The sequence below is a fragment of the Cavia porcellus genome, unplaced genomic scaffold, assembly GCF_034190915.1.
Source record: "Cavia porcellus strain 051 isolate PalLab524CR breed Dunkin Hartley unplaced genomic scaffold, mCavPor4.1 scaffold_9, whole genome shotgun sequence".
Classification (NCBI taxonomy): Eukaryota; Metazoa; Chordata; class Mammalia; order Rodentia; family Caviidae; genus Cavia; species Cavia porcellus.
In genome coordinates, this window is record NW_026947492.1 from 19618580 (window position 1) to 19645999 (window position 27420).

Below are 27420 nucleotides of genomic sequence, written 5' to 3' on the forward strand. Positions count from 1 at the left end.
TGAATTCAACAGGAGCCTTTGAGATTTCTATGATGTAAATCTATGATGTAAATCAAGCTTTATTTTACTAGGTCCCATTGCCACCTTTGGGATTCATCTTCGTTACGGTTCATTTAAAGCTTTCTATCTTCCAAAATTTTTCTTATACTCTAAGAAGTTATTTTAAAGAAAAATTTTTTACTATTATTTAAGTTTCAGAGGAAAAAGAAGCTATTCTCATATGTGCTTTTTAACTGGTATGAATCTGTATACCTTGTTTTCAGGCTAGAAAGATAGTTTCCATTTAGACATTTATAATCCATGCAGATCTTCCTTCATATTTTTTTATTTTCAGGACACAGGAAATCGTAGAAAGAGATAAATGATTTAGAAACTTATGAGTCTTAGATGTCATAGTTTGAGATTTCACATAGAAACATTTGGAGTGTTCTAACAATTTGCACCTTTCAAGTAGATGTGTATTTTTCTTTTTTTGATATATAATGTATTTTAGATGTATTTTGCTCTAAATGACTGTTATCACTAGTTATGTTGAATATAGTGTGGCCCTGTTTTGAGGAAAGGGCACTGAATGCAGATCTTGCTGTGCCTTGAACCCTTAGCTTATTTGCCATTGGGAATGCCTCCTGCAGTTTTTGCAGACTCCGTTCCCAGGTGCCTTTGTTCAGAACTTAGGTGCCCCTGTTACTCTACTTTTTATTTTGCGTTGTAAAATTTCGGCTTCTACTTGGCTGTTAATACACATGCACAATGAAGAAGCTCATAGTACTAAGCTAGGCAGACAGTTTTCCTTCAAACCAGGCTGAGCTAAAGCACTGTTTCCGACGGAGCCTTCACTGGCAAGACAGGGCAAAATCGGTAGCTCTGATATTTTCTCAACTGCCACCAAAATAAAGCCAAACCCCAAAACCCTTTCTTCTTGCCCCTCATCCCTGTTTGTGGCACTGTCTGACGTCTGTCGCTCCCACCACGCGCTCCCGGCTCTCCACAGATCAGGTCCCAGCAGCTCCCCACGCGCGCTGCGGCGCGGTCCGTGGCTGGCGCGGCACTACGCGAGCACAGCCAGGGGCCCGCGCGGGCTCGCGTCACTCCGGGCGGATGCAGCCGGCGGTGTTCTCGGGTCACAGTCCGCCTTTGACCGCCAATGAACCTGGGGTGGCCAGCTCCAGCCCGGGCAGGAGGAGGAGTAAGTCTCGAGCAGCCAGTCGGCCAGCGGTCTCTCCAGAGCGGCGGGACGCAGAAGCGCACGCCGCCCTGCTTTACGGCAAGGACGCGCGCGTTTGCGATAGCGTGAAGCAAGCAAGTTTTGGCGGGAAAAGCGCTGCATTGGGACTGCTGTGGTGGTAGGCAAAGGACAGGCTGGTGAGGAGAGGCGGCCGGTGGAGTGGGAAGGGAGTCTGGAGGAGGAGTGAGGCAGGTCTAGGTTAGTGAGGAGGAGGAGCCCGGGACACAGTGTGGCTGGGAACGACCGAAGGGACGGAGACCTTCTAGCGGAGAGGGTGGAGGCTGTGGAACCGCGGGTCCTTATTGTCGCGGGCACGGGTACGGGAGGGCGCACCCTGTGGCCGGACGCCTCCGAACCTGGACGCCGTCCCGCGGGTCCCGGCCCTGCCTTCGGCTCCGGGGGCGGCGCGGCCCCGCCCCGCCCCCTCCCGGGCTCCGGCCTTTCGGGGTGGGAATTGGACCCGCGCTGGGCGTAGGAGGGGCCGCGGGAGCCGGGGCCCCGGCCGCCTCCATTAGCCTGAAGCCTTCGCCCTTCCCGCCCCCTCCGGGAAGCGTCTGTCTCCCGGCCCCTCGGGCCGAGGGAGGCAGCCCCGCCTCACGTGTGCGGAGCAGTGGGCGTCGGGATCTAAACGACTGGACGCCTAATCTCGCTCGTGGTGGAAAATTGGCTAAATCCGGATGAGGCGTCAGGGGAACCCAGGGGCTGTTCTAGGGTGCCTTGGCCGGGGGCGGGGCTCGGTGGCCCTGCAGGTGATCGCAGCTTGCACTCCTCCCTCCCGCTTGCAGGGCTCCTGTCTCGCCCAGCTGGGTGCGCGGCGAAGTCATGGCCGTGCCCTTCGTGGAAGACTGGGACTTGGTGCAGACCCTGGGAGAAGGGGCCTATGGAGAGTGAGTGGAGCCCTGATTTTATCCTGCCTCATGCAGGCTTCAGTTTCCTGTCTACTGCTCACTCTGAGAGCATAGTTGGTGTTTAGAGAACAGATCTTTGTATGTAAATGGAAACCAAGGCTTTTAGCAAGTGAAAGTAACACAATCATAAGTTAGTATTTTTTTCCTAACTTCTCTGTCTCCTCTCCCTCCTGCCCTCTTCACTTCCTCTTCCCGCCTCTTCCCTCCTTCACTACTTCTCCCCTTTCCTCTGTTAAAGTTACTGTTTCCCCCAGCAACCAAACAGTCTATGTCTTTAAGCATAGTGATTAAATGAACGGGTTCTGACAGCTTGCCTGGCTCCAGATTCTTTCTGTGATAGCATGCACTGATCTTGTTTCCTGATCATAGGCAAACTTCCTCCTGCCTGGTATCTATCTCTCTTTCCTCATATACAAGTGGTAATGTTACCTACCCCAAAGATAGAGTAGTCACCACAGGCATAGAATTACTAAATGCTATTAAAGTAATATGACTAGAACATCTACATATGTGATGCGACCTAGGATTGCTACTATTTTAATTTATTTTATGAAACACTTACTAAATGGTTTGCATGCACTGCATAATGAATTCTTTGGAGTGTTAGCTATAGTACTTTACAATCCCAAAAATATCTCCTGAGGCTGCGACAGAAACCAAGTAAATGGTTTCTCTTTGGTGGAGAGAACAACACGTAAAATAGTTTTTGATGTGTTTAATTTTTTTAATTTTTAAAAAATTTCAAATGTCTAGAATGTTACCATTCTTTCTGTTCTTGTTTCAGAGTTCAACTTGCTGTGAATAGAATAACTGAAGAGGCAGTTGCAGTGAAGATTGTAGACATGAAGCGTGCCGTAGATTGTCCAGAAAACATTAAGAAAGAGATCTGTATCAATAAAATGTTAAATCATGAAAATGTAGTGAAATTCTATGGTCACAGGAGAGAAGGCAATATCCAGTATCTATTTCTGGAGTACTGTAGTGGGGGAGAGCTTTTTGATAGAATAGGTATGGAAAAAATTTAAGATACTTTGCTGAAAAAGTTATTAAATATGTATGTTTTTAAAAATTACATATTTTGGGCTGGGGATTTAGCTCAGCGGCATAAGCGCTTGCCTTTCAAGCCTGTGGTGCTGAGTTCGAGCCATGGTACTGGTAAAAATACAAAAAAAAAAAAATTACGTTTTTACCTTGGGTAGCTATTTGGTCATACTCCTCTCAGAACTGCTTATGCAATAGTAGAATTGGAGTAAATTGTGTTTTGGGTCAGTTTATGTTAACAGCGTATACAACAGTATAAAGTCAGTGAAAGAAAACTTTTCTTAAAGGATTTTGTTTAGGATTGCTGTCTTTTGGAATTTAAGAATGATAAACTAGTTTTTTGGTGAGGTACCATCATAAATTCAATTTATCGTTGGCCTGTGTAAATTTTTTCTTTGTAGATATTTTAAAATGAAATCATTGTATACGTTTTCAGATCCAAAATAATAACATGTTATATTTTCTCTTTGTTAAAGTGAAAAAGTTGTTTTCTAGAATTCATATATATATGATTCTGTGTGGTACTTAAGTATTCTATGCAGACTCATGATTATTACAGGAGACTGAGAAATACATAAATTATATTTGGATCTAAGTTTATTACTTAAAGCTATTTTATTAATTAATTTAAAAAACTACTAAGATTGCCAATGTGAATGTCAAGAGGGTTGACAGTAAATCAGAAGTTGATAAGAGATCAAAATATGGTAAAAGAAAACTGACAATAGAGTGTTTCTTAGTGAAACTTCTCAAAAGGCACTTTTTAGGCATTCATGGCTTTGTTGTTATGAGAGTTTATAAAGTTTAAATCTGTTTGGTATTTGGTGAAATTGGTTTAAACCCTAGGGTTCCACATTGGCAGTTTTATCTCAGGTTTGAGAAAAATTCTAGCTTAGCACTTAGGAGAAATAGTTTGAAGAATACCAAATAAATCTGGGTTAGTGTAAAGATAAATAAATCTGGGTTAGTATAAACAGGAACATTTGAGGCATGCCTCACATTCTAGATTTGAATGATAGTTTTTTTCTTTGTAATTATTCTATGGTAATTTGTTTAAGTATGAGTTATTAAATACTGTATTTGTTAATGGATTCTTCAGTCTTTTGTTACTGTAAGATTCTGTTTGGTAAAGTACAATCCTAAATGTCTAAATTTGAATTAAGAAGCTATGTGGTTGATACTTGGTAAAATTTATCCAGTAAAATAATTTTGGTAATTAATTCTTGCAGAGCCAGACATAGGCATGCCTGAACAAGATGCTCAGAGGTTCTTCCATCAACTCATGGCAGGGGTGGTAGGTACAGTGGTTTCTTTTCCTTTTACTTCAAATTGGTATGATTAAGGAAGTTCCAAATTCTAGTATGTTTTTCTTTCTCCTCCTTAGGTTTATCTGCATGGTATTGGAATAACTCACAGGGATATTAAGCCAGAAAATCTCCTTTTGGATGAAAGGGGTAAGTTTATCATTGTGTTTGTGATACATTTTAATACAACCACACAAGATCAAGGCTTTTGCATTACATTGGGGCAAAAAATCTGACAAGGAAATTTGAAAGATTCAGTGTATTTAGACTTCACAGATTTTTTCATGACATTGGTGTGGGTGAAGTAGAGAAATCTGACCTAGAACAAAGGTAGTTCACTAGCTGAATAAATATAAGAATAGTTTTCAACAATTTTTAATGAATTAATAAAGTGGGTTTGTTTTGGAATACGCTAGACCTCTGATGGTGAACCTTTTAGAGTTTTCAATAATAAAAATAGCCCGTGATTCACATGCTGTATGTTCACTACTGTTGCCCTGGGGCTTAGACTTATCCTGTTCATCCCCTTTTATCTGACTTGAATAAGATGCAAGATGTTTAGTTTTATTTTGTAGGTGTCATAAAACTGAGAGGGATACGTATGGAGAGTGCTAGCTTACAGAGTTGGAATAAAAAAATGACAGCTATATGAGCCAGTGGTTTTTGTCTCTTGTGTAATGCACTATTCCTACTATTAGACTAGCACCTGATAAAATAGTTGGTGTTTAAAAATATCTGAAAGAATGAATTTAGCAGGCCAAAGAGGTGAGTCAAATCTAGTAAGTTGTTTTCTTTCAGGAAGTCTGAAGTCTTTTTTTTTGAATTATAAATACTAACTCAAGTTTTTGAATGACATGTTCTTGGCAGTGAAAAAGTTTAAAAAAGAAATTTACTAGACAGCAAGCCTAGTACTACTCACCTATGTGATTGGGTCATAGAATACTAAAGTGTTATTATCCAGAATGAGGAGAGTAGCAGTCCGCCACTACTCTGAGTCTACACTGGAAATAAAGGGTTTCTTGGGGTTACAGTTGTGACCTATGCAGAAAAAAAGACTTACTGAAAGAACTCGGGGAAATTTTGCTAATGGTTAAATTTGTTTCTTTGAAACATATTGATGATCACTTCTCAGCCTTTTGGCTAAGATGAAGTGTAGAACGTATTGGTGAAAATGAAAACTAATCAGAAACAATTTGAATTGGTACAGGGATTAATGGTTTTGTCCTAAAACAGAATTAGTTGCTTTGGAATGTAGTAAGTATATAAAATTAGGATCAAACACTGGAGTATTAATGACTAGAGGTACTGTAAAGGGAATTTAGACATTTCTTGACTTGTTTGATTAAAGTACTTTCAAGATCTTGTCCAACACTGAGGTTAATTTAGCTTCCTGTGAGTTATTTTATAAGGTATGTAGCAGAATTTTAGATATTTAGAAATATTTGTACAAGGAAAAAACTAATTTTGAGTCTTCAGACATGGGAGCACAGCATAAGCTGTGAGGAGACCTCCTGCTTCTATTTTTCATGCTATCTCCATTACTTTTGAGTGTTAATAGTCTTGATGTTACCCTCCATTACTCTTCCTCAGTTCCAAGCAAATCCTTTCTTTTTGATTAAATGCAGGTATGAAGCAACACAAAACACTATGGAAAAGGATTACATGTCTCTAATATGAAGGGCAATGTAGAATAGTGTTAAGAGCTTGAGTTTTGTAGTGATTTGAACATAGGTTTAATCCAGGCCGTCTCATTCTAGATGTATGACCTTGGGTAAGTTGCCTAACTTCTATCTGCCTCACTTCCTCATCTATAAAATGGGGATGATAAGAGAATCTGTTTGAATTATGTGTGATTTTTAACATAGTATGTTCCTGCACATAGTAAAAGTTTCTCTCCCTCTATCTGCATACATATATATGTATATATTTACACACACATATCTATACTCATAGCCACATAAAAATATATAAAATAAGTGTATATTTACCTGGCACATAATTGACAGTAAAAAATATGATAGCTATTGTTACTATATAAAATCTAATGTAAATTGAGTCATAGCATATATGCTTTTTTCTTATGCACAGCAATTTTACTTTTTATTGTAATTTTTTTGTTTTGTTTTGTTTTTTGGTCTTTTTGAGACAGGATTTCACTGTGCAGTTCCCACTGGCCATGAACTCATTTTGTAGACTAGATTGGCCTTGAACTCACAGAGATCCTCCTTCCTCAGCCTCCTGAGTGCTGGGATTACCACCATGCCCAGCTCCATCTCATTTTTCACTTTGAGATGAACTCGCACTGAAGTGATGAATTGTACAGACTAGGATTGAATTTGAAATTCTGTTCCAATCTCCTAGAGTCCTTGGATTGTATGTGTGTGTACTGTGTCCAGCTACTTTTCACTCTTGGCATAAAAATATTTTTATTTAAAACTAAAACATTAAGCCCACAGAAGTTTTTGTGAAATAGACATTAATATAAGCACCTATGTAACCACTTGTCTTAAAAATAGAACAGTGCTATTGTATAAGAATGTTCAGATGGTGGTATTTAGTAGAAAACTGTAAACAACCTAAATGTCTACAGCAATAAGATAGATAATTGAGTGGAGTGGTGCATGCCTCTAATCCTTAGCGCTTGAAGAGATTGAGGTGGGAGCTGACAAGTTTAAGTCCTACCTAGGCATTTTAGTAAGACTGTCTTAAAATAGAAATGACTGAGGATATATCTCAGTGTTACATAGATGTCTAGTACCACACACACATAAAAGGGTTAGGTTTTGAAATAGATAATTTATAGTTATAAACACGACATGCATACATTTCAGGAATATAAGGATATAGAAAAGGGCACTGGCAAAATAATTCCTATGATTTATTTTTATGAAGTTCAGAAATGTGTAAAATCAGTGCAGTGAAGTCTAGGTTCACAAACTTAATTTTTTCTATGATTTTGGGAAAGATGGCCATGTGTGTGTTGTGTGGGAAAGATTACTACAGTCATGTTTGTCACCTGGTAACAGCTTGAAAACAAAAACAAAGTTTTGCCAAATGCTTCTGTTTGGGAACCAAATTGTTTGCAAACGAAAGCGTTTATGAACTGGGTTCCACTATATATTACTTAGGAATACAAACAAGGAAAAGAATCACACAAAAAAGCAAAAGAATAATAAAAGGAGAAGGAAGGGGGATGGGAAAAAGCAGCAAAATGTAGCTCGTACAGGTACCAATTCTCTGTGATGAGTGTTACCAATATGTATATCTAAAAAACATGCCAATAAAATGGAAAGAAAATGAAAACGATGGGTGCCTCTGAGAGGTCAGGGGAGGGAATGCATTTAAGATAGCAATTATGAGGGATTTCCAGGAAGTGGAGTGCCATTTTTCTTAAGTAGGTAATGGGGGAGTAGATATTCATGATGTTGTGTTGCATAATATGTAAGTATTTTGTTTCTATTCAGTATTTAATAATTTTTTTTAAAGAAACAAAATGTTACCTATATTTTATCTTTCTGTTTTCCTTCATAAATATATTCCCCCTTTCTATATTATTGAGGTAATCATATTCCTTAATTTTGAATTTATTACATACAGTTCTGTGTTCTAACAAAATATTAGGTTGTTGCCATAAAACCATAGCATTCAAAGGATATACTATGGTACTCTATTAGTTTAAGTGATTATAACTTACAGGTAATTTGTAACTAAGTGTCAAGGGTTTGTCCAGATATTAACATGGACCTAATAAAAGATTGGAATCATAAAGTTACCTCCCAAAGTCAAATACAGATAAATATCATCAATTGCTTACATGTTATATTCTGAGTGTACTTGAGTTTTAAAGTCAATCCTGTGTGAGGACGTTTGAATTGTTTTAAACTTAATAACAGAACAACAGTGATTTCTATAAAGCTGTGCATAGGTCCAGTACAAAAATTGGATTGTGTTATAATAAGTACTAGTATTCCTCTGCCGTTTTCCCCACTTATATCCTCTTCCATATTAGTGCATGTAGATATACCTTGTTTTTAACTGCCTTCGTAGTTTTTATTATACACGTGCATTGTAAGATTTAGTCATTTATTGATGGACATTTAAGTTATTAAAAATAATGTTGCTTTTTTTTCCTTATGAAATCGGGAATTGAACCCAGGGTTTTATGCATGCAAGGCAAGAAGTCTACCACTGAGCTATATTCCCAACTCCCCAAAATAGTATTGCTATGAATAACCTTACCTTTGTAAAATTTAGAGTTTATTTCTGTGTATATGGTTCTAGAAGTGGGAATTGCTAGTTCTAAAGAGTAAATGGATCAGATTTTGCTATCTTTGGCCAAATTGGCCTCTGATTAGATTGTAGATTGTAGTTGTTGGGGAGTTAGGGTTTTCCTAACTCCTGTATGACTAGTGCAGCATCTGTCACTTGGGTGCCGCAGCCATTCACTAGGTGTAAGTTGAAAGTCTTTACGTGCGGTTTGTGTATACTGAAGATAGGAAGGCAGGGGAAAGTTTTGAGTTTCTGATTTGTTTGTTGTGCGGCACTTCTTATCCTTTCTTCCCTCTCTCAGTTTTGCTACTTTGACAAGAAGTTATTGTTTCTAAATCTTCAATTTGGAATATCCTGACATACTTGTCTCAACAGGTCTCTTGTCAGCTGAGTTTGTTTACTGTTTGTGAAAGCTGTGCCTAACATTACAAGTCTCCTTTCTGCCTTTCATACTTCCTGATTCCTGTCACATAACCCAAGTCTGTGGTGTCTAGTGTCTTTTGACTAGTGTCTTTAATCTCATCCATACTGTTTTGTATGTTCATAATATTTCTCTTAAGTCAACAGAAAAGATGAAGCCTTCTTGAGTTTTTGCATAGATGATATCTTTTCATTTTCTTTTTAAAATTAAAAAAAATTTTGGATCATTTTAAGGTAGGATATTCTATAAACCTTAAGTAACATCAACAATATTTCCAGTAAGCTCTAATTTCTGTAAGTATATATGTTTGCAGATTTCATTATTCAGTGCCTGTTTTTTCCTTTTCATTTAGATAACCTCAAAATCTCTGACTTTGGCTTGGCCACAGTGTTTCGGCATAATAATCGTGAACGTTTATTGAACAAGATGTGTGGTACTTTACCTTATGTTGCTCCAGAACTTCTAAAGAGAAAGGAATTTCATGCAGAACCAGTTGATGTTTGGTCCTGTGGAATAGTGCTTACTGCCATGTTGGCTGGAGGTAAAAGCCATTTGATCATGACTAAACTTCTGTCTTATGGGAAGTCAGATTCAGATTTGCCTACCAAAGGAAAGCCATATTTATATAGTACTCTTTTATTACTTTCTTAACCAGTTTGGACTACTATAACACAGTAACAGACTATAGGTGCTTGCACAAAACAGATTTCAATTTCAGAAATTCTAGAGGCTAGAAGTTTGTGTCAGTGTACAGGTGTGGTTATGATTAGGTGATCACCCTCTTCTGGCATGAAGATGAAATGGCTGTCTTACTGTATCCTCTATACCTACTATATACCTACTATATGTTTGGAACTAGTTTGTGTTCTCTAAAATCGAAGAATAAATTTTACAAACAATGGAGGTTAAGAGCAGAAATATTTATTGAGAGAGAAAGCTTCTGTCTGAGAGACAGAAGGGGTCCCTAGTGGGTTGCCAAAGATTCTGTATTTTCTTGGGATTTTTATAGAGTAAAATCACGAGGTGAGGCAGTTCTAAAGTTGGGGAAAACTGGCAACTTGTAATGTGGATTGGCATGAGGTGGGACAGAGCTATGTTTAGCCAATAAGATTAATGGTTCAGGTGAAATTGATTAAATTTGGAACAAATGGGGAAGAGAGTCATGTAGAAAGATGGCCTTCTTAGCAGTGACTCTTCCCTAGGGATTGGAATGGTGACTCCTGATTGCTCAAGGTGATCCAAATTTAATCCCTAAGGATTATACTTAAGAATATGGTTACATTTGTTTTGCCTTCTGTCCTGAGATATGGCTCACAGCTAGAGATGTGTGTTTCCTCCAAGATCATCATATGTCTGGTCCTCTGTACTGCTTCTTTGAGGGCCCAGCCCTGTCTGCCTATAATATTTCTAACTAGCTCAGCTGCCTGTAACAACAGCAGGGACAGCAAAGTAAGCTACTCAGCATTTTTCTTATAGCGACATAGATCTCTTTGTGAGGGCTTCCACCTTCAGAGACCTGATAACTTCCCAAAAACCTTGTCTCTAAATGCTGCACTGTGTTGTGGGTCACAGTTTCAGTAATACAGCTAGCTTGGTGTAAGTGCCTGCCTGGCAAGCAGGAAGTCATGAGTTTGATCCCTGGTATCTAAATAAATAAATAATTAAGAATTTCAGTAATATGAATTATTTGGGGGAAACAAACATGTTTATAATCCCAAAGGTTTTTAAAGTAAGGCATATGTAGCTATTAAATGAATTTTTTTTGATACCAAGAATCGAATTTAGGACCTTGTGCTAGCCAGGCAGGTGCTTATGCAATTAAGGCATATACTCAACCGTAAATGAATTTAAAATATTTTTTAAAAATGAATAATCCCAACAGCCAGCTCATTTTAGTTTCATGTAAACACTTTAAAATTGTTTGTTTGCTTATTTATTTATTTTTTTGAGACAAGGTTTCACTATGCAGTTCAGGCTAGCTTTGATCTGTGTAGCCAGGCTATCCTTGAACTCTCAGTGATCCTCCTGCCTCAGCATCCTGAATGCAGGTTATAGGTGTGTGCCACCTAAGTGATTACATTTATCATGTGAAATTGGAAACCTATTTTGATTCTTTTCATTTGCCCTTCTCTTCCCTCTAATCCCTAGATCCCTTTCCCATTTGAAAAAGGTTTATCACCCTGGTTCCTCTTATCTGTCTTTTATTTATAGGGCAAAAAATGGTTCATCTGTCTTTGAGTGCCTTTAAAGTTTCTTTTTTTTCTGAGATAGGGTCTTGTGATGTAGTTCAGGCAGGCCTCCAACTCACTATATAACTCGACTGGCCTCAAATTTGAGGCTGGGTTTACAGATGTGTGCCTCTATGCCACAGTGCACACAGTCTGTATTTGATAATGTGTCTTTTTTTGGTTTGTTTGTTTGTTTTCTTGAGACAGGATCTCAATATGTACTTCAGGCTCACTATGTAGCCTGGAGTGGCCTTGAACTTGTGGTGTTCCTTTTGCCTCAGCCTTCTGAGTGCTGGGATTACAGGCATGTGCCACTGCACCTGGCTTTTTTTTTTTTTTAACTAATATGTGTCTTTAATGTTCATTGAGTGATGGCCCGGCTTCTTATTATGTAGTTTTTTAGTTTGGAAAGCATATTGAATTAGTTTGAAGGAAATGTTTTATAGAGTTGTATATTGATTATTTTCTCTTGAAATCTTTACTATATAACTATATGAATACTCAGAAAACTGTGATTCATTTCTTTTTTAGAATTGCCATGGGACCAGCCCAGTGACAGTTGTCAGGAATATGTTGATTGGAAAGAAAAGAAGACGTATCTCAACCCTTGGAAAAAAATTGATTCTGCTCCACTAGGTGACTGGGTTATCTTGATTAAAATTACTGATTTCTTGGATAATGAATATAATCTGAATTTTTTTAAACAAATAATTACATAAGTTTTAAATAAGTCAGAAAATCAAATAAAAATTGAGAAAACACTGGGTGAGGTAGCATATGCCTATAATCCCAGCATTCAGAAGGCTGAGGCAAGAGAATCACTGTGAGTTCAAGGGCTGCCTGGGCTACATAATGAGTTTAAGGCCAACCTGAATTACATAGCAAGACCTTGTCTCAAAAAAACAAATTAAGAAAAAAATCTTATCCCTGAATACAAAAATAGCCTTTGGAAAATATTTTGATATGTACACTGTGCTTTGCTATAAACATATATATAAGATGTGCCTATTAGGTGTGTATATTATTGTGAATATATGTTAACAAAAAATTAAGTCATTCACAATTTTTTTTACCTGTGTTTTGTTATTCATGTTCTGTGAACATTTTCTGTGTCTATATCATTGTTTTTGGTACTGGGAATCAAACTCAGGACCTTGCACTTTCCAGGCAGGAGTTGGTCTTCCTGAGCTAAATTCCTAGCCCTACGTCATTTTTAAAGGCTGTTATGGTATTCTGCAATATGGATGACCTCATTGCTGAGTTTTGCTTTGTCAAAAATTTGGATTTTTTTTTTCCTAAGTACTCAGTGTTGTATAAGAAATATAATCTTTGCTCATAGCCTTGTAATTATTTAACTTACAGAAGCAAAATTGCAGGGTCAAGTATGTAAATAGTTTTAAGTACCAGGATTTATTTTGCCAAATTATTTTCCAAAGAGTTTGTATCATTTTGTAGTGTTATCACTATCTCATCAGTTTATATTGAAAAATTAACTATTTAACATTTTCTAATCTTTAATTTTGTTATTTTTGGTTTCTGACTACATAGTTATACTTAGAAAGGTCTTTTTTAATCCCTAATTTTTTTTAAACAATCCTCTGTTTTCTCTTAGTGCTTTTATGCCTTTAATTTTAAGTCTTTTGTTCGAAAATAATTTTGGTATTGGAAGACAAATGCATTCTTTTAAGAAAATACATATATATTACAGCATGTGTGTTTTAATGTGGTATTTTCAAATGTGCATAACATTTTGGTCATCTCCATTCCTTCACGATGTATGAATTCTTTATCAGGATAATTAAAATGATTTAGGATGATAGTTAGTTATCTGTACTGTCTCCTAACAAGTTACTGATGAGTAAGCTTTCTTTATAAAACTGTGAATGAAGAAATGTAAGAACATGACAGAGCAATGAAATCTAGTATTTGTAACAGGTAAAAATTTGGTTTATTCTGCTTTTTAGTATCTCATTAAATGTTGCATGGTAAGAAATATTTCCCCTTGATTCTTATTCTGCTTGTTCAAAAGAATTGAGAATTAAGAGTCTGAAAAGAATATTCTAAAGCAGAGACAGTAACAAAGAATAGCTGCATGAAATTAAAGCAATAATTTGGTAGATTTATTCTTTTCTTTCCCCAGAAATAATATTTAGAAATAAGGAGGCCAAAGAGGATGTATTCCTTAAAAGTCCTAGACTTTTCTAATCTGTGTGACTCTTTCGTAAATGTTGTTTTTAGCTCTGCTACATAAAATCCTAGTTGAAAATCCATCGATCAGGATTACCATTCCAGACATCAAAAAAGATAGATGGTACAATAAACCACTCAAGAAAGGTAATATTCTTCTTCTTCTTCTTTTTTTTTTTTTTTTTTATTATTTAAAGAAAGACAAAATAGAAAACGGGCAGAAATAGTACATATTTTCAAAGAAAAGAAATGAACAGTAATAAATCACTAGTTGATATATACATATTGTCCCCCCACAAATAGTTGTTCAAGGTACAAAAGTGGAACATATAAATGGGAATTCAACCAGGGAGACTGCAAACAGTTCTATTCAACTATCCAACAAAAACTAAGTAATATGGCTATCAATCCTATATACTTAGACATGTACACATTTATCCATATCTTCATTTATGTTGAGACCTAACAAAATGTAGTAGATTAAAAACCTTCTGAACAAAGATTAATAATAATGCTGGATTTCACATCATAACACTCCAGAATCAGCTCTGGGTACTGCACTGCCCCTTTCTTTCCTTCCAAGTATTTCTTCATTTCATCATGTGTCATAAGATCAGTTCTCATAAACTGTTTATAGGTTTTACACAAGCATGAGTCTTAACATGTATTTCTATCCAAGAAAGGTAATATTCTTAAAATTTGATCACTTTTCTCTATGAAAAAATGTTACTTGCCCCGGGCCTGGTAGTATATACCTGTAATCCTAGCACTTAAGAGGCTGGGGTAGGAGAATTTTAGTGAGTTTGAGGCCAACCTAGGCTACATAGTTCAAGGACAACCTGAACTACCTATGTAGTGAGACCTTGTTTTAAATAAAAAAATAAGCGGGACGTGGTGCCTCACATCTGTAATCTCAGCATTTGGGAGATTGAAGCAGGAGGATGGTCAAGAGTTGGATACCAACCTGGGCTACAAAGTGAGCTCAAGGCCAGCATGAACTGTGTAGTGAGATGCTGTCTTAAAAAGATGGGAAAAAAAAAGTGTAAATCAAAAAATAAAAGAAGGAATGTTATGTACTAAGTTGGTATCACAAGTTAACAAAAGTTTGATCTCTATCCTGGTGGAACTTATAATGTCTAAAAACAAATATAAAATGTAGTTTTGTTTATTAATAACTACTAAGGGAAGGCTGAGGTACTGTAACTAAGCATTTGATCAAATCTTAAGTCTTAAATAAATTTTCTTCCTGAGGAAATGACCTGAAATCTAAGATTTCTTAATGTGAGAAGCCAAAATAAACATATGTATATGTATATAAGAAAATAGTTGATAGTTTAAAAAAAAAAGAAATTAAGATTTCCAGATTAAAGAGGAGGTAATCAGGAAATGTGAGCCACACATAGGATTTTGAGCAGAGGAAGCATTCAGAAAATGCACTATTAGATTTATTAAATCCGGAGCATCTGAGGAACTTGGAAGGTGGTCATTATGGCATGAACCTCATCAGTATTCTCTCTCTCATCAGTGGTTAGTGTATTTGAGGTGCATCATAGACACTCAGTGTTTGTGAAGTAAATGATTAAAGAGGAGGAAGAGGGAGAGCATCTTTTGAAATGGTATCTGCTAGGCAGATAGCAGCCAGGTTACAGGGATGGAGGCCTTGGGTATGAGGCTAAGAATTCTGGGCTTTAGCTTAAGCCCATTAAGAAAACTTTTGACAGATGTTAAGAAAATGTCAAGGCTGTGTATATTTAGTTTAACTGTCAAGTCTCTATGATTGTGGTTACAACTCTTTCTTTTCATTCCTCCCTGCCTCATATTGGAGTCTGAACTCACTATCTTGAGCTTGCCAGGCAGGTCTTATGCCTCTGAGGTATATCCTGGGCCAGTTTTCGTTGTTTCTGATGACTAGGAAGAGATTAGGAGTGCTATCAGCTTTTACAGAAGTGGTTTAGGTATGAGAAGACAGTAGTTGGAGTAGGTGAGCAGTAGTAGGGCTGCAGAGAAGGAAATGCAAAGACTTTTAAGGACCAAAATTGACTGGTGATTATTTAGATAAGGAAAATGATAGTAATGCACTACCAAGGATGACTCCAAGGTTCTGGTTTTGGTGACTCTAGTTTGAGAAAATTTTCCTTTTATTTTGGTTTTGATTTTTGTTTTTATTGAGACCAGCTCTTGCTATGTAGTTCAGGCTGGTTTTGAACTCACTGTGTACCTCACGCTGGATTTGAATTTTTGGCGATTCTCCTGTTTCAGCCTCCCAAATGCTGGGAGTATAGATGTGTGCCACCTTGCCCAGCTGGGAAAATTTTGTTTAATTTTGAATTTGAGGAGCTGAGTTAAAAACTGGGTAGGGTGTGTGTGTGTGTGGGTGTGCGCGGTATAATCCAGGAAATAAGACTGATATTTCAGTTTGGGAAGTAAAGCATGGTGGTAAATGAAATTAAGTAGAGGGAATTTTAAGGAACACCAGTATTTAAGTGATTGGTGGAGACCAGGGAAACAAAGAGGAGAGAGAGGGGACAGGAATGTCTGGAGAATATGGAATAATGGATCAGTAACATGAAGCCTAAAATTTGTCCAAGATACTCCATGACATGGTTACTCCTGATGGGGCAAGAAAGTTTTACTGCAAAGTTGGGAGTAAATTCCAGATCACAGTGATTGTAGTGTAGAAGGAAGGTAAGGTTTTTAGAGAGGGTCACTGTAGACAGCTCACTCAAGAAGTCTGGCTTTGAGACAGAGAGGAGAAGACAGCAGCCAAGGGTGGACAAGGAATTTTTAAGTTAATTCTTCTCTGACTGTGACCTTCACCTTTTTGTTCTTAGTGTCCATTTCACCCCTGAGGACACTGCTTCCTCTGAAGCAGTGGATCTGTTCCGTCTGATACCCTCATAGCTTTGAGTTCGGAAGTAGAGCAGGTGTTTGATACGCGTCTTGACCCTTGTTTTTTTATTTTTTCCCAGTATTAGAGGCTGAACCCAGGGCCTCCACGTTGAGCTCTAACTCCAGCCTTTTTTATTTTGTGGCAGAGTCTTGCTAAATTGCCCAGGTTGGGCTTGACCTTGCAGTCCTGATTCAGCCTCACAGTGCTGGAGTTGTAGGCATCACATGAGGCTCCTTGTTCTTCATTGGGCCTTTTTTTCCTACATTGCTTTTCCTTTTTTTTTTTTTTTTTTTTTTTTTTGAGGCACAGTTTTACTATGTAGTTCAGACTGGCCTTGAACTCACTGTGTAGCCTAGGATGGCCTTAAACTCATGGCAGTCCTCCTGCCTCAGCCTCTTCTCTCCTTTAAATCTCGTATTACCCTGATGCTGCCATTCACTATTGCTCCTTAGCACAATTTTAACCATGAGTTTGCAGTAGCATCGTTTTCTTTATAATGATTATTCTTAGTAATTATTCTAGGGAGCAGTGTGTTACATAGGGAATATTTATGTTTATTGCTATTACATTAAATTCTTTTTTATTTTAAAATGTTCTGGTCCTTTAACTAGATCTCTTCATTTTTATAGAACACTATTGTGTTACTCATAAAAGATATCATTACGTTGTGCTTTTAGCATGATAACCCACAGTTAAAACACACTTAAAGGTTACAATTGGTGAAGCATGTAATTTTCCAAGTGAGTCTTAGTAAATTCATAGCCTGACCACCTTTCTTGTAAAATCATGTACAAAAACCCATTGTTTGTTTTCTATGTACTTTGTTTGCATTAAGTGTATTTCAATATAGTTTTACTTATTCAAGTTGCTAGTTAGATTAATTAAAAAGCATCTACATAGAAGGCTTAAAAGGAGTTGTGTTGTTTTCTGTTTTAGGAGCAAAGAGACCCCGGGTCACTTCAGGTGGTATGTCAGAGTCTCCTAGTGGATTCTCTAAGCACATTCACTCAAATTTGGACTTCTCTCCAGTAAACAGTGCTTCTAGGTAAGTTAATAAAGAAAGATTAAGTAGTTATGAATATAGAATTCCTCAAGAAGAATAATGCATGCATATATGTTTCTTAATTATAAACACAATTTTTTCAGGATGAGGATGATTGTTATAAGAAAGACCTGGTAGATTTTATTTAAAGATATTTCTATTGAGCATGACGCCCTATGTCTGTAGTCTTAGCTACTACTGTACTTGGGAGACTGGGCAGAATGATAGTTACTTGGAGCCTATGTGCATAACATGTTAAGATATGGTCTCAAAGAACAAAAGTACCTGAAGCAGAGAAAACTGAAGACGTGTTTTTCTGTCTGTCTTAATTTCTCAGTGAAGAGAATGTGAAGTACTCCAGTTCTCAGCCAGAACCACGGACGGGTCTTTCCTTATGGGATACCTGTCCCTCGTACATCGATAAACTGGTACAAGGGATCAGTTTTTCCCAACCCGCATGCCCTGATCATATGCTTCTGAATAGTCAGTTAGTTGGCACCCCAGGATCTTCACAGGTAAGGGAATTTAATTTTTTAAATGAACAATGTTGGTCTTATTTTGATTTTGATTGTCTTTTAAGTCTTTTGTTCATGTAGAAATCTTAAATATTTTTAATTTGTATATTTTTTTGTGCAAGGAAAAATTAGAGGACTCTTTCATGGAAAAGGCTCTCCAATCATAGAAAAAAAATTTCAGGCTAAGTAACTGTGATATCTCTGGTTTGGGTCATTGTGGATTTATTTAGCTTTTCTCTTTGACATGCAGAACCCCTGGCAGCGGTTGGTCAAAAGAATGACACGTTTCTTTACCAAACTGGATGCAGATAAATCTTACCAGTGCCTGAAAGAGACTTGTGAGAAGTTGGGCTATCAATGGAAAAAGAGTTGTATGAATCAGGTATGTGTTGTTGATTTTATGTATTTTTCTGCAGAAAATTAAAAATTTGACTACAAACTATCATTAGTATTTAATATTTCAAAAATAATTCAAATTTGAAAAATAATTGAAATTGAGGTCCAGGGATGTAGCTCAGTGATATACTGCCTGCCTGGCAAGTGTGAGGTCCTAAGTTCAATTCTTTGTACCAGAAAAGAACCCCTTCTTCCAAAAAAGACCCCTTAAAAAAAGAAATTGAAAAAATTTTATTGATTGATTGATTGTCTTTTTGAGACAAGGTTTCACTTTGCAGTTCAGGCTGGACTTAAACTGATTTTGTAGCCTGGGCTGGCTTTGAACTCTCAGAGATCATCCTGTTTTAGCCTCTCGAATGCTGGGATTACAGGTGTGTGCCACCACGCCTGGCTATTTATGTATATTTTAAAAAGACAAGGTTTTATTGTGTAGTTCAGGCTGGCCTCCAATTCATGACCATTCTCCTGTCTCAGCCTCCTTATTGAAGAAATTGAAAAAATTTAAATAAAATGCTCTTTATCTTAAATAATATTTCTGGAAAATACTTAAAGTATCAGCCAAGTGTAGTGGCACACAACTTGAAATCCCAGCACTGAGGAGGTTGAGGCAGGAGAATGATGAATTTGGAACCAGGTCGTGCTATATAGTCAGCTTAGAAAATAAATAAAACATTAAATAGGTGGACTCCTTACTTAAAAACTATATATAGTTAATTGTAATAGTTGACTGCCCTCTGTGGAAGAAGTATAGGAATAAACCTCATACTTCTTCCTGTTGCTCCTAATCCTACTCACCAGTTTTTGTTTATATTATTGTAGCATAGTTGTAACACTGGCATTCTAATCTATATTTAGGATTTTGAAGAAACAGTTACACTGTATTAAAGGAGATTTAAGAGGCCTGAAAACTAAATCAAATATATGGCCTTTCACTAGTTTACTGTTGGTGAACCTTTTGGAGCTTTCAGTGAAGAAGCCTGCAGTGACACATGTGCCGTAGGTTCTCCACCACTACACTAGATCTTAGATAAACAACTGTAAAGGATGTTATCAGTACAAAATGGGCTGATTTTTAGGTCAGGTGGTGGGATGATGATACTATGTAGAGAATGTCTTTGTAAGGTAGAGGTTCTTTAAAGACCATAAGAACATTCTAAACGAAAGAAGTAGAAGTTGCAAGACCTCTCCAGATCTTTTCATCATTTTTTAATTTTTTTAGGATAGGGTCTGTGCAGCCCAGGCTGATCACAAACTTGCAATGATCTTCCTGCCTCACCTTCCAAGTATGGGGGGTACAGGTGTGCCCTACCACATCTGGCTAGCCTCTCTTTTTCTTTTTCATATTGTAATAATATTGTTCCTGTCTATATATTATTCTTTGTTTCTTCTTTCAGTTTTATTTCTTTGTTGGTTAAGGGTTCCCATGAATGCAGTTCCTATTTACAGGTTGTTTGGTTTGGACACACAGCACTCCTGCTTTAGAAGTACACTACAAATTTTTATCTCACAAGTCTCATTGACCTGAGATATATATCTCACAAGTCTCATTGACCTGAGAATATAATTTTATTCTAGGAATATTTTCTACTCATGCGTATAGCTTAACCTTATTTTTGTTGCCTTAGGTTACTGTGTCAACAACTGACAGGAGAAACAATAAACTGATTTTCAAAGTGAATTTGGTAGAAATGAATGAGAAGATATTGGTTGACTTCCGGCTTTCTAAGGTACTTTTGATAATTTTGTTATGCTATTCTTCTTATGGAAATATTTCTGTGTGGATTTTTAGTGGCATTATTCTTACATATAGTTGTCTTCCTACCTATAGTTTACTTTCTGCAGTTTCAGGTCAACGGTAGTTAGACCATAACAAATGCAAAGTTCAGAAATAAATACTTCATAAGGTTTCAGATAAGTGCAGGGTACTTGGGCATCTAATGCGGACAGGTTGAGTACCACAATTTTAAGTCCATCCTGGGCAACATAGTAAAACCATGTCTCAAAAAGAGTTGGGGGTGAAGCTCAGTGGCAGTGCGCTTGTTTGGCATAGGCAAGATCTTGGATTCAATCCCCAGTCTTACTCCTTGGCCTTCCCAAAATAGAATATAATTCTGAGTAGCATGATGAAATCTCGTACTGTCCCTCTCCCTCCTAGCAGGGTATGAATCATCCTTTCATCTGTCATAAAAATCTTACGCATAGATTTTTGTTTATGTTTTATATTGGCTTTTATTCATTAATTATTTTGATTATCAGATTAAATGTCACAATATTGCAGTACATAATGTTCAAATAGTCTGTTTTACTTAAGAGTGGTACCAAAGCACAAGCATAGTAATGCTGCAAGTTTATTATTTATTTATCTTTTATCTGTACGTTTGTAATACATAGGAATTTGAGGGGAGTTGGTACATAAACATGACACATCTTAATCCCCCCCCGTCTCTAGATCCCTTTCCCATTTGCAGAAGATCTACTTGATTCCTATTATCCATCCAATATTTTGCTCTTAAAATTACTTATTCTTTGAATTTCTCATATTTGAGCTTGGTATCTGACTTAATTCACTTAACACTGTGGTCTCAAGGTACATCCATTTTCCTACAAGTCACTAAATTTTCCCTTCTTCATGGCACAATTATATTCTTAATAGAGTATTATATATATATAGAGAGAGTATTTTATATATATATAGAAAAAACAATTTCTTTAATTGGCCATCTGTTGATGGACATATAGCCTCTTCTATGATTTAATTTTTGTGAGTTGGGCTGCTATAAACATGGGTATGCATGTGTCACTGTCTATAATGTCTTCAGCTTTTTTGAGGCGATACCTAGAAGGGGAATAGCTGGGTTAAGTGGAATTTCTATTATTAGTTTTTTGAGAAATCTCCATACTGAGTGCCATAGTGGTTGTGCTAGTTTATTATCCTATTGGCAGTATAGAAATATTTTTTCCCCTACAACTTCATTGCTAATAGTTTTCAGTATGTTTTATTATTAGTTATGTTGCTAATCTCTTACTGTGTCTAAAGCCAATCAAAATAAAACAATGTGACACAGGACTTCAAAACAATAGAAAATCAATAATGGTTACCATAATGCCTCTTGTCTTCAGAAGAGCTGCAGATCTTTCAGACATAGTAAAAATCAAACAAGACAAAACAGGTAAGAACCAGTAAAAACAAAACAGTGAATGGAATAAAGATTTCAAAACACGATAATAGCAAATCCCAAATGGCTACCATAATATATCTTACCTTTGAAGTAGCTGCTCATGCTATCGGGTATAATAAAATCAAACGAAATAGAATAAAATCCAGCCCAACAAAACAATGAAAATGATACAGGACTTTAAAATAAGACGATAGGGAATTAACAATGACCACCACCGGGGCTGGGGATTTAGCTCAGCGGCATAAGCACCTGCCTTGCAAGCAGGCAGTTGTGAGTTCAATCCCTGGTACCAATAAAAACAAAAAAGGCAAAAAAAAAAATGACCACCACCTTCAGAAGGAGATCCCCACTAGATGCTGCACTATGTACCATTATCCTCTGAGTAGATAATCAGACCACGGGCCCTAACACCTGTAAAGTCAGTGAAGCACCACACACCAAAAGCATCAAATCGCATTTCACCTCAATATCCATCATTGCAGCCTGAGTTTCTCCAGATGAACTGGCTGCTTACTGGGGTGGGAGTGGGGTATTGGTGGTCCTTGTTTCCCAGCCCCCTGCAGGAAGGGCCTGGGGTCTGGCTGTCCCTCTGGCAGCCTGCACATGGCACTGGTTTGCAGGGAGGGTTTGCTTCTTGTTGACTTCTTGTTCTCCTTTGTATTTGTAAGTACATGATAACTTGTTTTTTTTCATTTAATATTATAAACTGTTCTCTCAAATCAGTTTTTTGCCTGACACTATTATAAAAGTTTTTGGTTTTTACAGACAAATACATATAAAGAATAAAAACAATTGTAAATTATGCTTCTCAGAAGTAATCACCTTTAGTATTTTGAAATATTTGAATTTTCTTTTAATTCATATATATTTTTTCTTTATAATTCAATGAACCTTTATTTCAGTAATTCTGTGATTAATATTTTTAGAGTTTTGTTCACATTTCTGATTGTTTGTTTTTTGGTACCAGGGATCAAACTCATAACCTTGTGCTTGCCAGCAGGTACTGGTGCCATTGAGCTAAACCCCGGCCCTATTTCTAGTTTTAAAATTATTGACATGTGCAAGATGACAATAGTGTTTTCTTCATTTCCTGTGAGATTAAATAAACATGGCTCTAAAGACAGTTGGAGGGCTAGTTCTTTATATTAGATATATGCTAGCATACTGCTTTCTATTGTTTGCTGTGGATTTATGAAAGATTCTACTTTAATGAAATCCTTCTCATTTGTTGATTTTGTTGCCATAGTATTGTGTCAGAAAAATTGTGTGACTTAGTTTTAGAATACAAATCCTTACTCCCTGTGAAAATCTCAGATCTAATGTCTAGTGATACTAACTCTTGAAATAGTGACTTTGTTACTTTTCTCATTGCTGAGACAAAATATTTGACACCCAAAATTAAAAGAGGAAAGGTTTACTTAGCTTACAGTTTGTGGAGATTTCAGTCCGTAATCAGCTGGCTGCACAGCAGGGTGGTGTGGTTGAAGGACACCTGTTCATAGTGGCAGAAGGTGCAAAAGGAACCATAGCAAAAAGCGAGGATCAAGCCTCTTTTCTTCCCTTATGTTGTATGCAGGCTACTTGCTCTAGAGTTGCCTCTCTGCACCCTGGGTGTAGACTTACAGAGTCACTTAGTTTAAGCTTCTGAAATTTTCAAGTTGACCCAGTGTATTAACCATTACAATCCACCTCTTGTCAATTTGGCAACCAGACACATTTCTTTAAACTGGTCTCCAGATATGAAGACATGCTTATAATTATGCCCACTGTGTTTTAATTATCCTGTGTACAAACAAAAATGCACTAATTCCCTCATCAGAATAGAAGGTAAGTTTTTTGGGGATGATGCTTATTCCTGTCATTTCACAATTTGAACATTTTAACACAGGTTTAACAATCCTTAAGAACCAGTATCAAGTCTATGATCATTATATTACATTAAAACCATAACATCCTACCCTTTTTAACTGCACAGCTCTGGCATTCTGCGTGTGCCTAAAACCACCATGTGAATGCTGCCAAGGTCTGCTGCCAGCTGGAGTGGTAACCAGGCTTTTCTCTGGAGTGCCTGGGTCGCTGAACACTCTGAATCCAAATCTGAGGAGTAAATTTTCTGTACTACTGCCATTCTGGAATATGGTGCTCACTGGCTTTCTCCTCAGAGCAAAGTCTTTCATCTTTGCAGTTTTGAGTCTGCAGTGGATGGAGATTTGCTGTTTCTTGTGATGCCCTCAGGCCATCTTCTATATTTCCCATTTCTCTTCAGCAGTCAAGATTTCCTGAGCTCTATCTTTATACACCACAGTTTTACCGGAACTTCCTTTCTGATCAAACTCAATGTTTTAAATCATTCTGCTGGGCTTTTTTGGTCGTGATTCTCAACATAGATCTGGCTAAAAGCCCCAGGAGTAGCCATGCCACAGCCTCAACATTTGAATGCCTTAAAATTTCTTCTGCCAGATAGTCCACCACCTTTATTCTTAGTCTCAGGCAAAGTCTCTAGACATAAGCAAGATGCAGACAAATTTTCTGCCAAGCCATCACATATGTCATCTGGAGTCCAGCAACCAATGCAGTCCTTCACAGCAGAAACCTCTTGAGCCTGGTCTTTCCCAGTTTTCTGATCTTCTGAGCTGTGATTAGAATCTCCAATACAGAACAACCTCTTTCTAGCAGCATCTCTGAGCCTTTCCAAACTCTTCGCACAAGCCATTTCCAAAGGCTCTTGAATCACATGGTCAAGTATAGTCATAGCAATGACCAAATTCTGTCTTAGTTAATTTTCTCATTGCTGATACAAAATACCTGACACCCAAATTTAAGGAGGAAAGGTTGATTTAACTCACAGTTTGTGGAGGTTTCAGTCTGTAATCAGCTGGCTCCAAGGCAGGGTGGCACAGCTAAAGGGGTGACGCACAAGCTAAAACGGGGAAAACCTGTTCTCTTGCCTTACATTGTACGCAGGCTACCTGCCCTAGGGTAGGCCCTCTACATCCTAGGAGGTAGAATTGCTGAGTCATTTAGTTAAGCTTCTAAACTTTTTCAGGTTGATAAGTGAACCAGCCAATACAGACAGGATGCTATTTTTTCTACTTTCTGAGTTCAGTGTGGTGGGAACAGTGAAGAACACATAATAACAGTGAAGAACACATAACTATTTATGTAACCATTTCCTCTGTAATAATATTTAATCTTAGTGGGTATAGGGTATTGTAGCTGGTCATATCTAAGAATGTTTGTTTCTACTTATCAGGAAAGAGTTTGATTTTATGCCATAATTTCCTTTTCTCTAATATTATTTTTGTATATCATTTCTACTATAGGGTGATGGATTGGAGTTCAAGAGACACTTTCTGAAGATTAAGGGGAAGCTGAGTGATGTTGTGAGCAGCCAGAAGGTTTGGCTTCCTGCCACATGATCAACCTATACCCCTGGGTATTGCTGGTGAATATAGTGCTGCTATGTTGACATTATTCTTCCTAGAGAAGATTATCCTATTCTGCACACTGCGAACAATCATTGCTGAAGAGTTTTCTTCCTTATGCAAACATCTTCCAATTCTTTGTATGTTTTGGATACAAATAATACCTGTATCTTAATTGTAAGTAATACCTTGGGAAGGGCCATTGTTTCATCTGTGTGTTGTGTCTGAATTTGAAATCCATCTGATAGAAACTAGCTTTTAGGGTCCGTGTGTTCATCAGATTTTATAATAACATAACATCCCATTCTTAACAGAACATGTTTCATCCAGGAAATGTGTCTTCCACATTGACTTAATTATAAAAATGGTTGATAAAGGCTTAGTCCTTGTGACTTTTGGATGGTAAATTGTTCAGTCAGGGAAGTGACTCTAGCTTCAAGAAATGTAACCTGAAGATTTGTACTTAGTTTTCAAAAGGGTCTGACCAGCTACATAAATCTGTTGCTGAGTTATAAGGATTAATTAAATACTGGTTGGTCTTTCAGAAAGTTGAGTATAAATTCTACTGCTTAACTAAAATTGCTGTTGCACCTCTAAATATTTTTCTATATTCTCTACTTTCACAGCCATATTTTAATTCTTCACTACAGAAATAAAGTCTATTTTGAAAGTGATATCTAACTTTGTGAACTTATTGGTCACCAAAGTTTTAGGTGATGTGGAATAAAAGGGGAGGAGGGGGAGGAAGGGAGCTATTGTTGAATATATCTGATTCCTACTATCGTATGAGTTGGTATAATCTTTTTAAGTTTATTCTACTTTTGAGTTCATTGAACTTCATGTATTTGTAGATTGATGGCTTTCCTTGAATTGGGAATATTTCAGCCTTTATTTTTTCTCATAATGTCTGTCTTTTGGTTCTTTCAGGGTTTTCACAGTACACTTATCGATCTGCTCAATGGTGTTCCGTGTGTCCCTTAGACTGTTCGCATTTTGTTTTCTTTGGGTGGTTACTGTGTATTGCACCCGGCACCTTGCACATGCTAAGAAAGATTCTACAACTAAGATAAATCCCCAGCTTGTCTTTTCATTTTTTCCCCTTTTTATTCCTTAGTTCATTTATTTTAAATGGTTTGTGTCTCAGATTTGCTGATTCTGCACAGAAGATATAGCTTGGTGATGGAGTGTTTGCTTAGCACAGTTGAGGTGCTGGGTTTGCAGCACTGCAGAAAAATAATTTACAGATATTCTGCCTATTAGGTACGCTGCTGAACTCTCACAGTGAACTTTCCAGTATAGTTACTGTGGGGTTTTTTTCAGAATTTGCTTCCTTTTTAGTTTCTCCTTGTTGATATTCTTATTTTATTTACCTATTGTTTTCATGAGTATTCTTAGTTCTTTGTTATCTTCTACCTCTTCTAGCATATTTAACACTTTTAAAAAAAAGTCTTTGTGGGGTTTGGGGATATAGTTCAGTGACATGGCACCTGCCTGCTAAGCACAAGGTCCTGAGTTCAGTTCCCGGTACTAAAAAAAAAGTCTTTGTGTAGTATAGCCAGCCTGTGTTTCTTTAGGAATTATTTCTGCTATATTTTTTCCCTTTCAATGGGGTATGTTATCCTCTTTCTTCTCTTTGTTTTTCATGTGGTATTTTTGTTGAAATTTGGCATTTGAGAAAAGTCAATTCTGCTTAACCAGATCTGTACTGAAAAAGACCTTTACTAGTAGCAGATCATGTTTTGAGCGTAGGTGTTAGCCTGGTATGAAGGGTTAATGTCTTCTTTCTTATGTGTCTTTTCTTTAGTCTCCAGCATACACAGAGACTTTGAGTATCTTAATTTCTTAGAGTTTCACGCCAGGTTTGTCAGGTTGAGTGAGTGTTTTGTTGTGTTCTTTATCCCTAACCTTGCCCAGGCATCTGCCGATCGTGGTCCCTCTGCAGCTTTGTTGAGCAGCATTGCTTCCCATGGTTTTTCCCAACCTGAGATGGAAGCTGTTCTGCTTTCCCTGAGTAAGCTTGGAATGAGGTGAAGCACAATCTCTGCAGTTCTCCACAAGGTTTGTATTTTACAAATAAAGTCTGCTCTGTGTTCCCTGAAGCTTGGGAATTTGGGCCTCTCCTCCCAGGTGTGCGATGCAGAGAAGAGTGTGGATCAAAGGCTGGTAAAACGCTAGCATTTGAGTCTGTGATCCTCAAGCTCTGACTGATGTGGACAGCCCCGAAAAACTCTCTGCTTAGTTGTTTTCAGCTTTCAGATTCTATTGTTGAGACTCTTGAAGTTTTGGATTTGCCATAACATTGGTCAGAATTTCTCCTTAGATTTGAGTTTATCCTCTCTGTTCTTTGCAGGATTTCTCCCAAACTTCACAGCTGCTCTGAGAGTCCTAAA

The 27420-nt window shown here is 37.3% G+C and overlaps 1 protein-coding gene across 5 annotated transcripts; it reads left to right on the top strand.

Annotated features, from left to right (window-relative positions):
• Window positions 1–370: 370 nt before the first annotated feature.
• Window positions 371–25704, top strand: Chek1 (checkpoint kinase 1). 5 transcript variants are annotated; one of them, XM_063256013.1, is made up of 13 exons: window positions 1188–1343; window positions 2011–2112; window positions 2918–3141; window positions 4404–4468; window positions 4559–4628; window positions 9521–9709; window positions 11928–12032; window positions 13635–13730; window positions 17410–17518; window positions 17853–18030; window positions 18281–18412; window positions 20052–20153; window positions 24929–25704. In XM_063256013.1, the coding sequence occupies exons 2-13, from the start codon at window positions 2048–2050 to the stop codon at window positions 25022–25024; spliced, it is 1431 nt and encodes a 476-aa protein (XP_063112083.1). In that variant the 5' UTR covers window positions 1188–1343; window positions 2011–2047; the 3' UTR covers window positions 25025–25704. The 5 variants fall into 5 exon arrangements, with proteins under 5 accessions (XP_063112084.1, XP_063112083.1, XP_063112085.1 ...); XM_063256015.1 differs by having other exon boundaries at window positions 1271–1362; XM_063256016.1 differs by having other exon boundaries at window positions 1308–1423.
• The last annotated feature ends 1716 nt before the right edge of the window (window positions 25705–27420 follow it).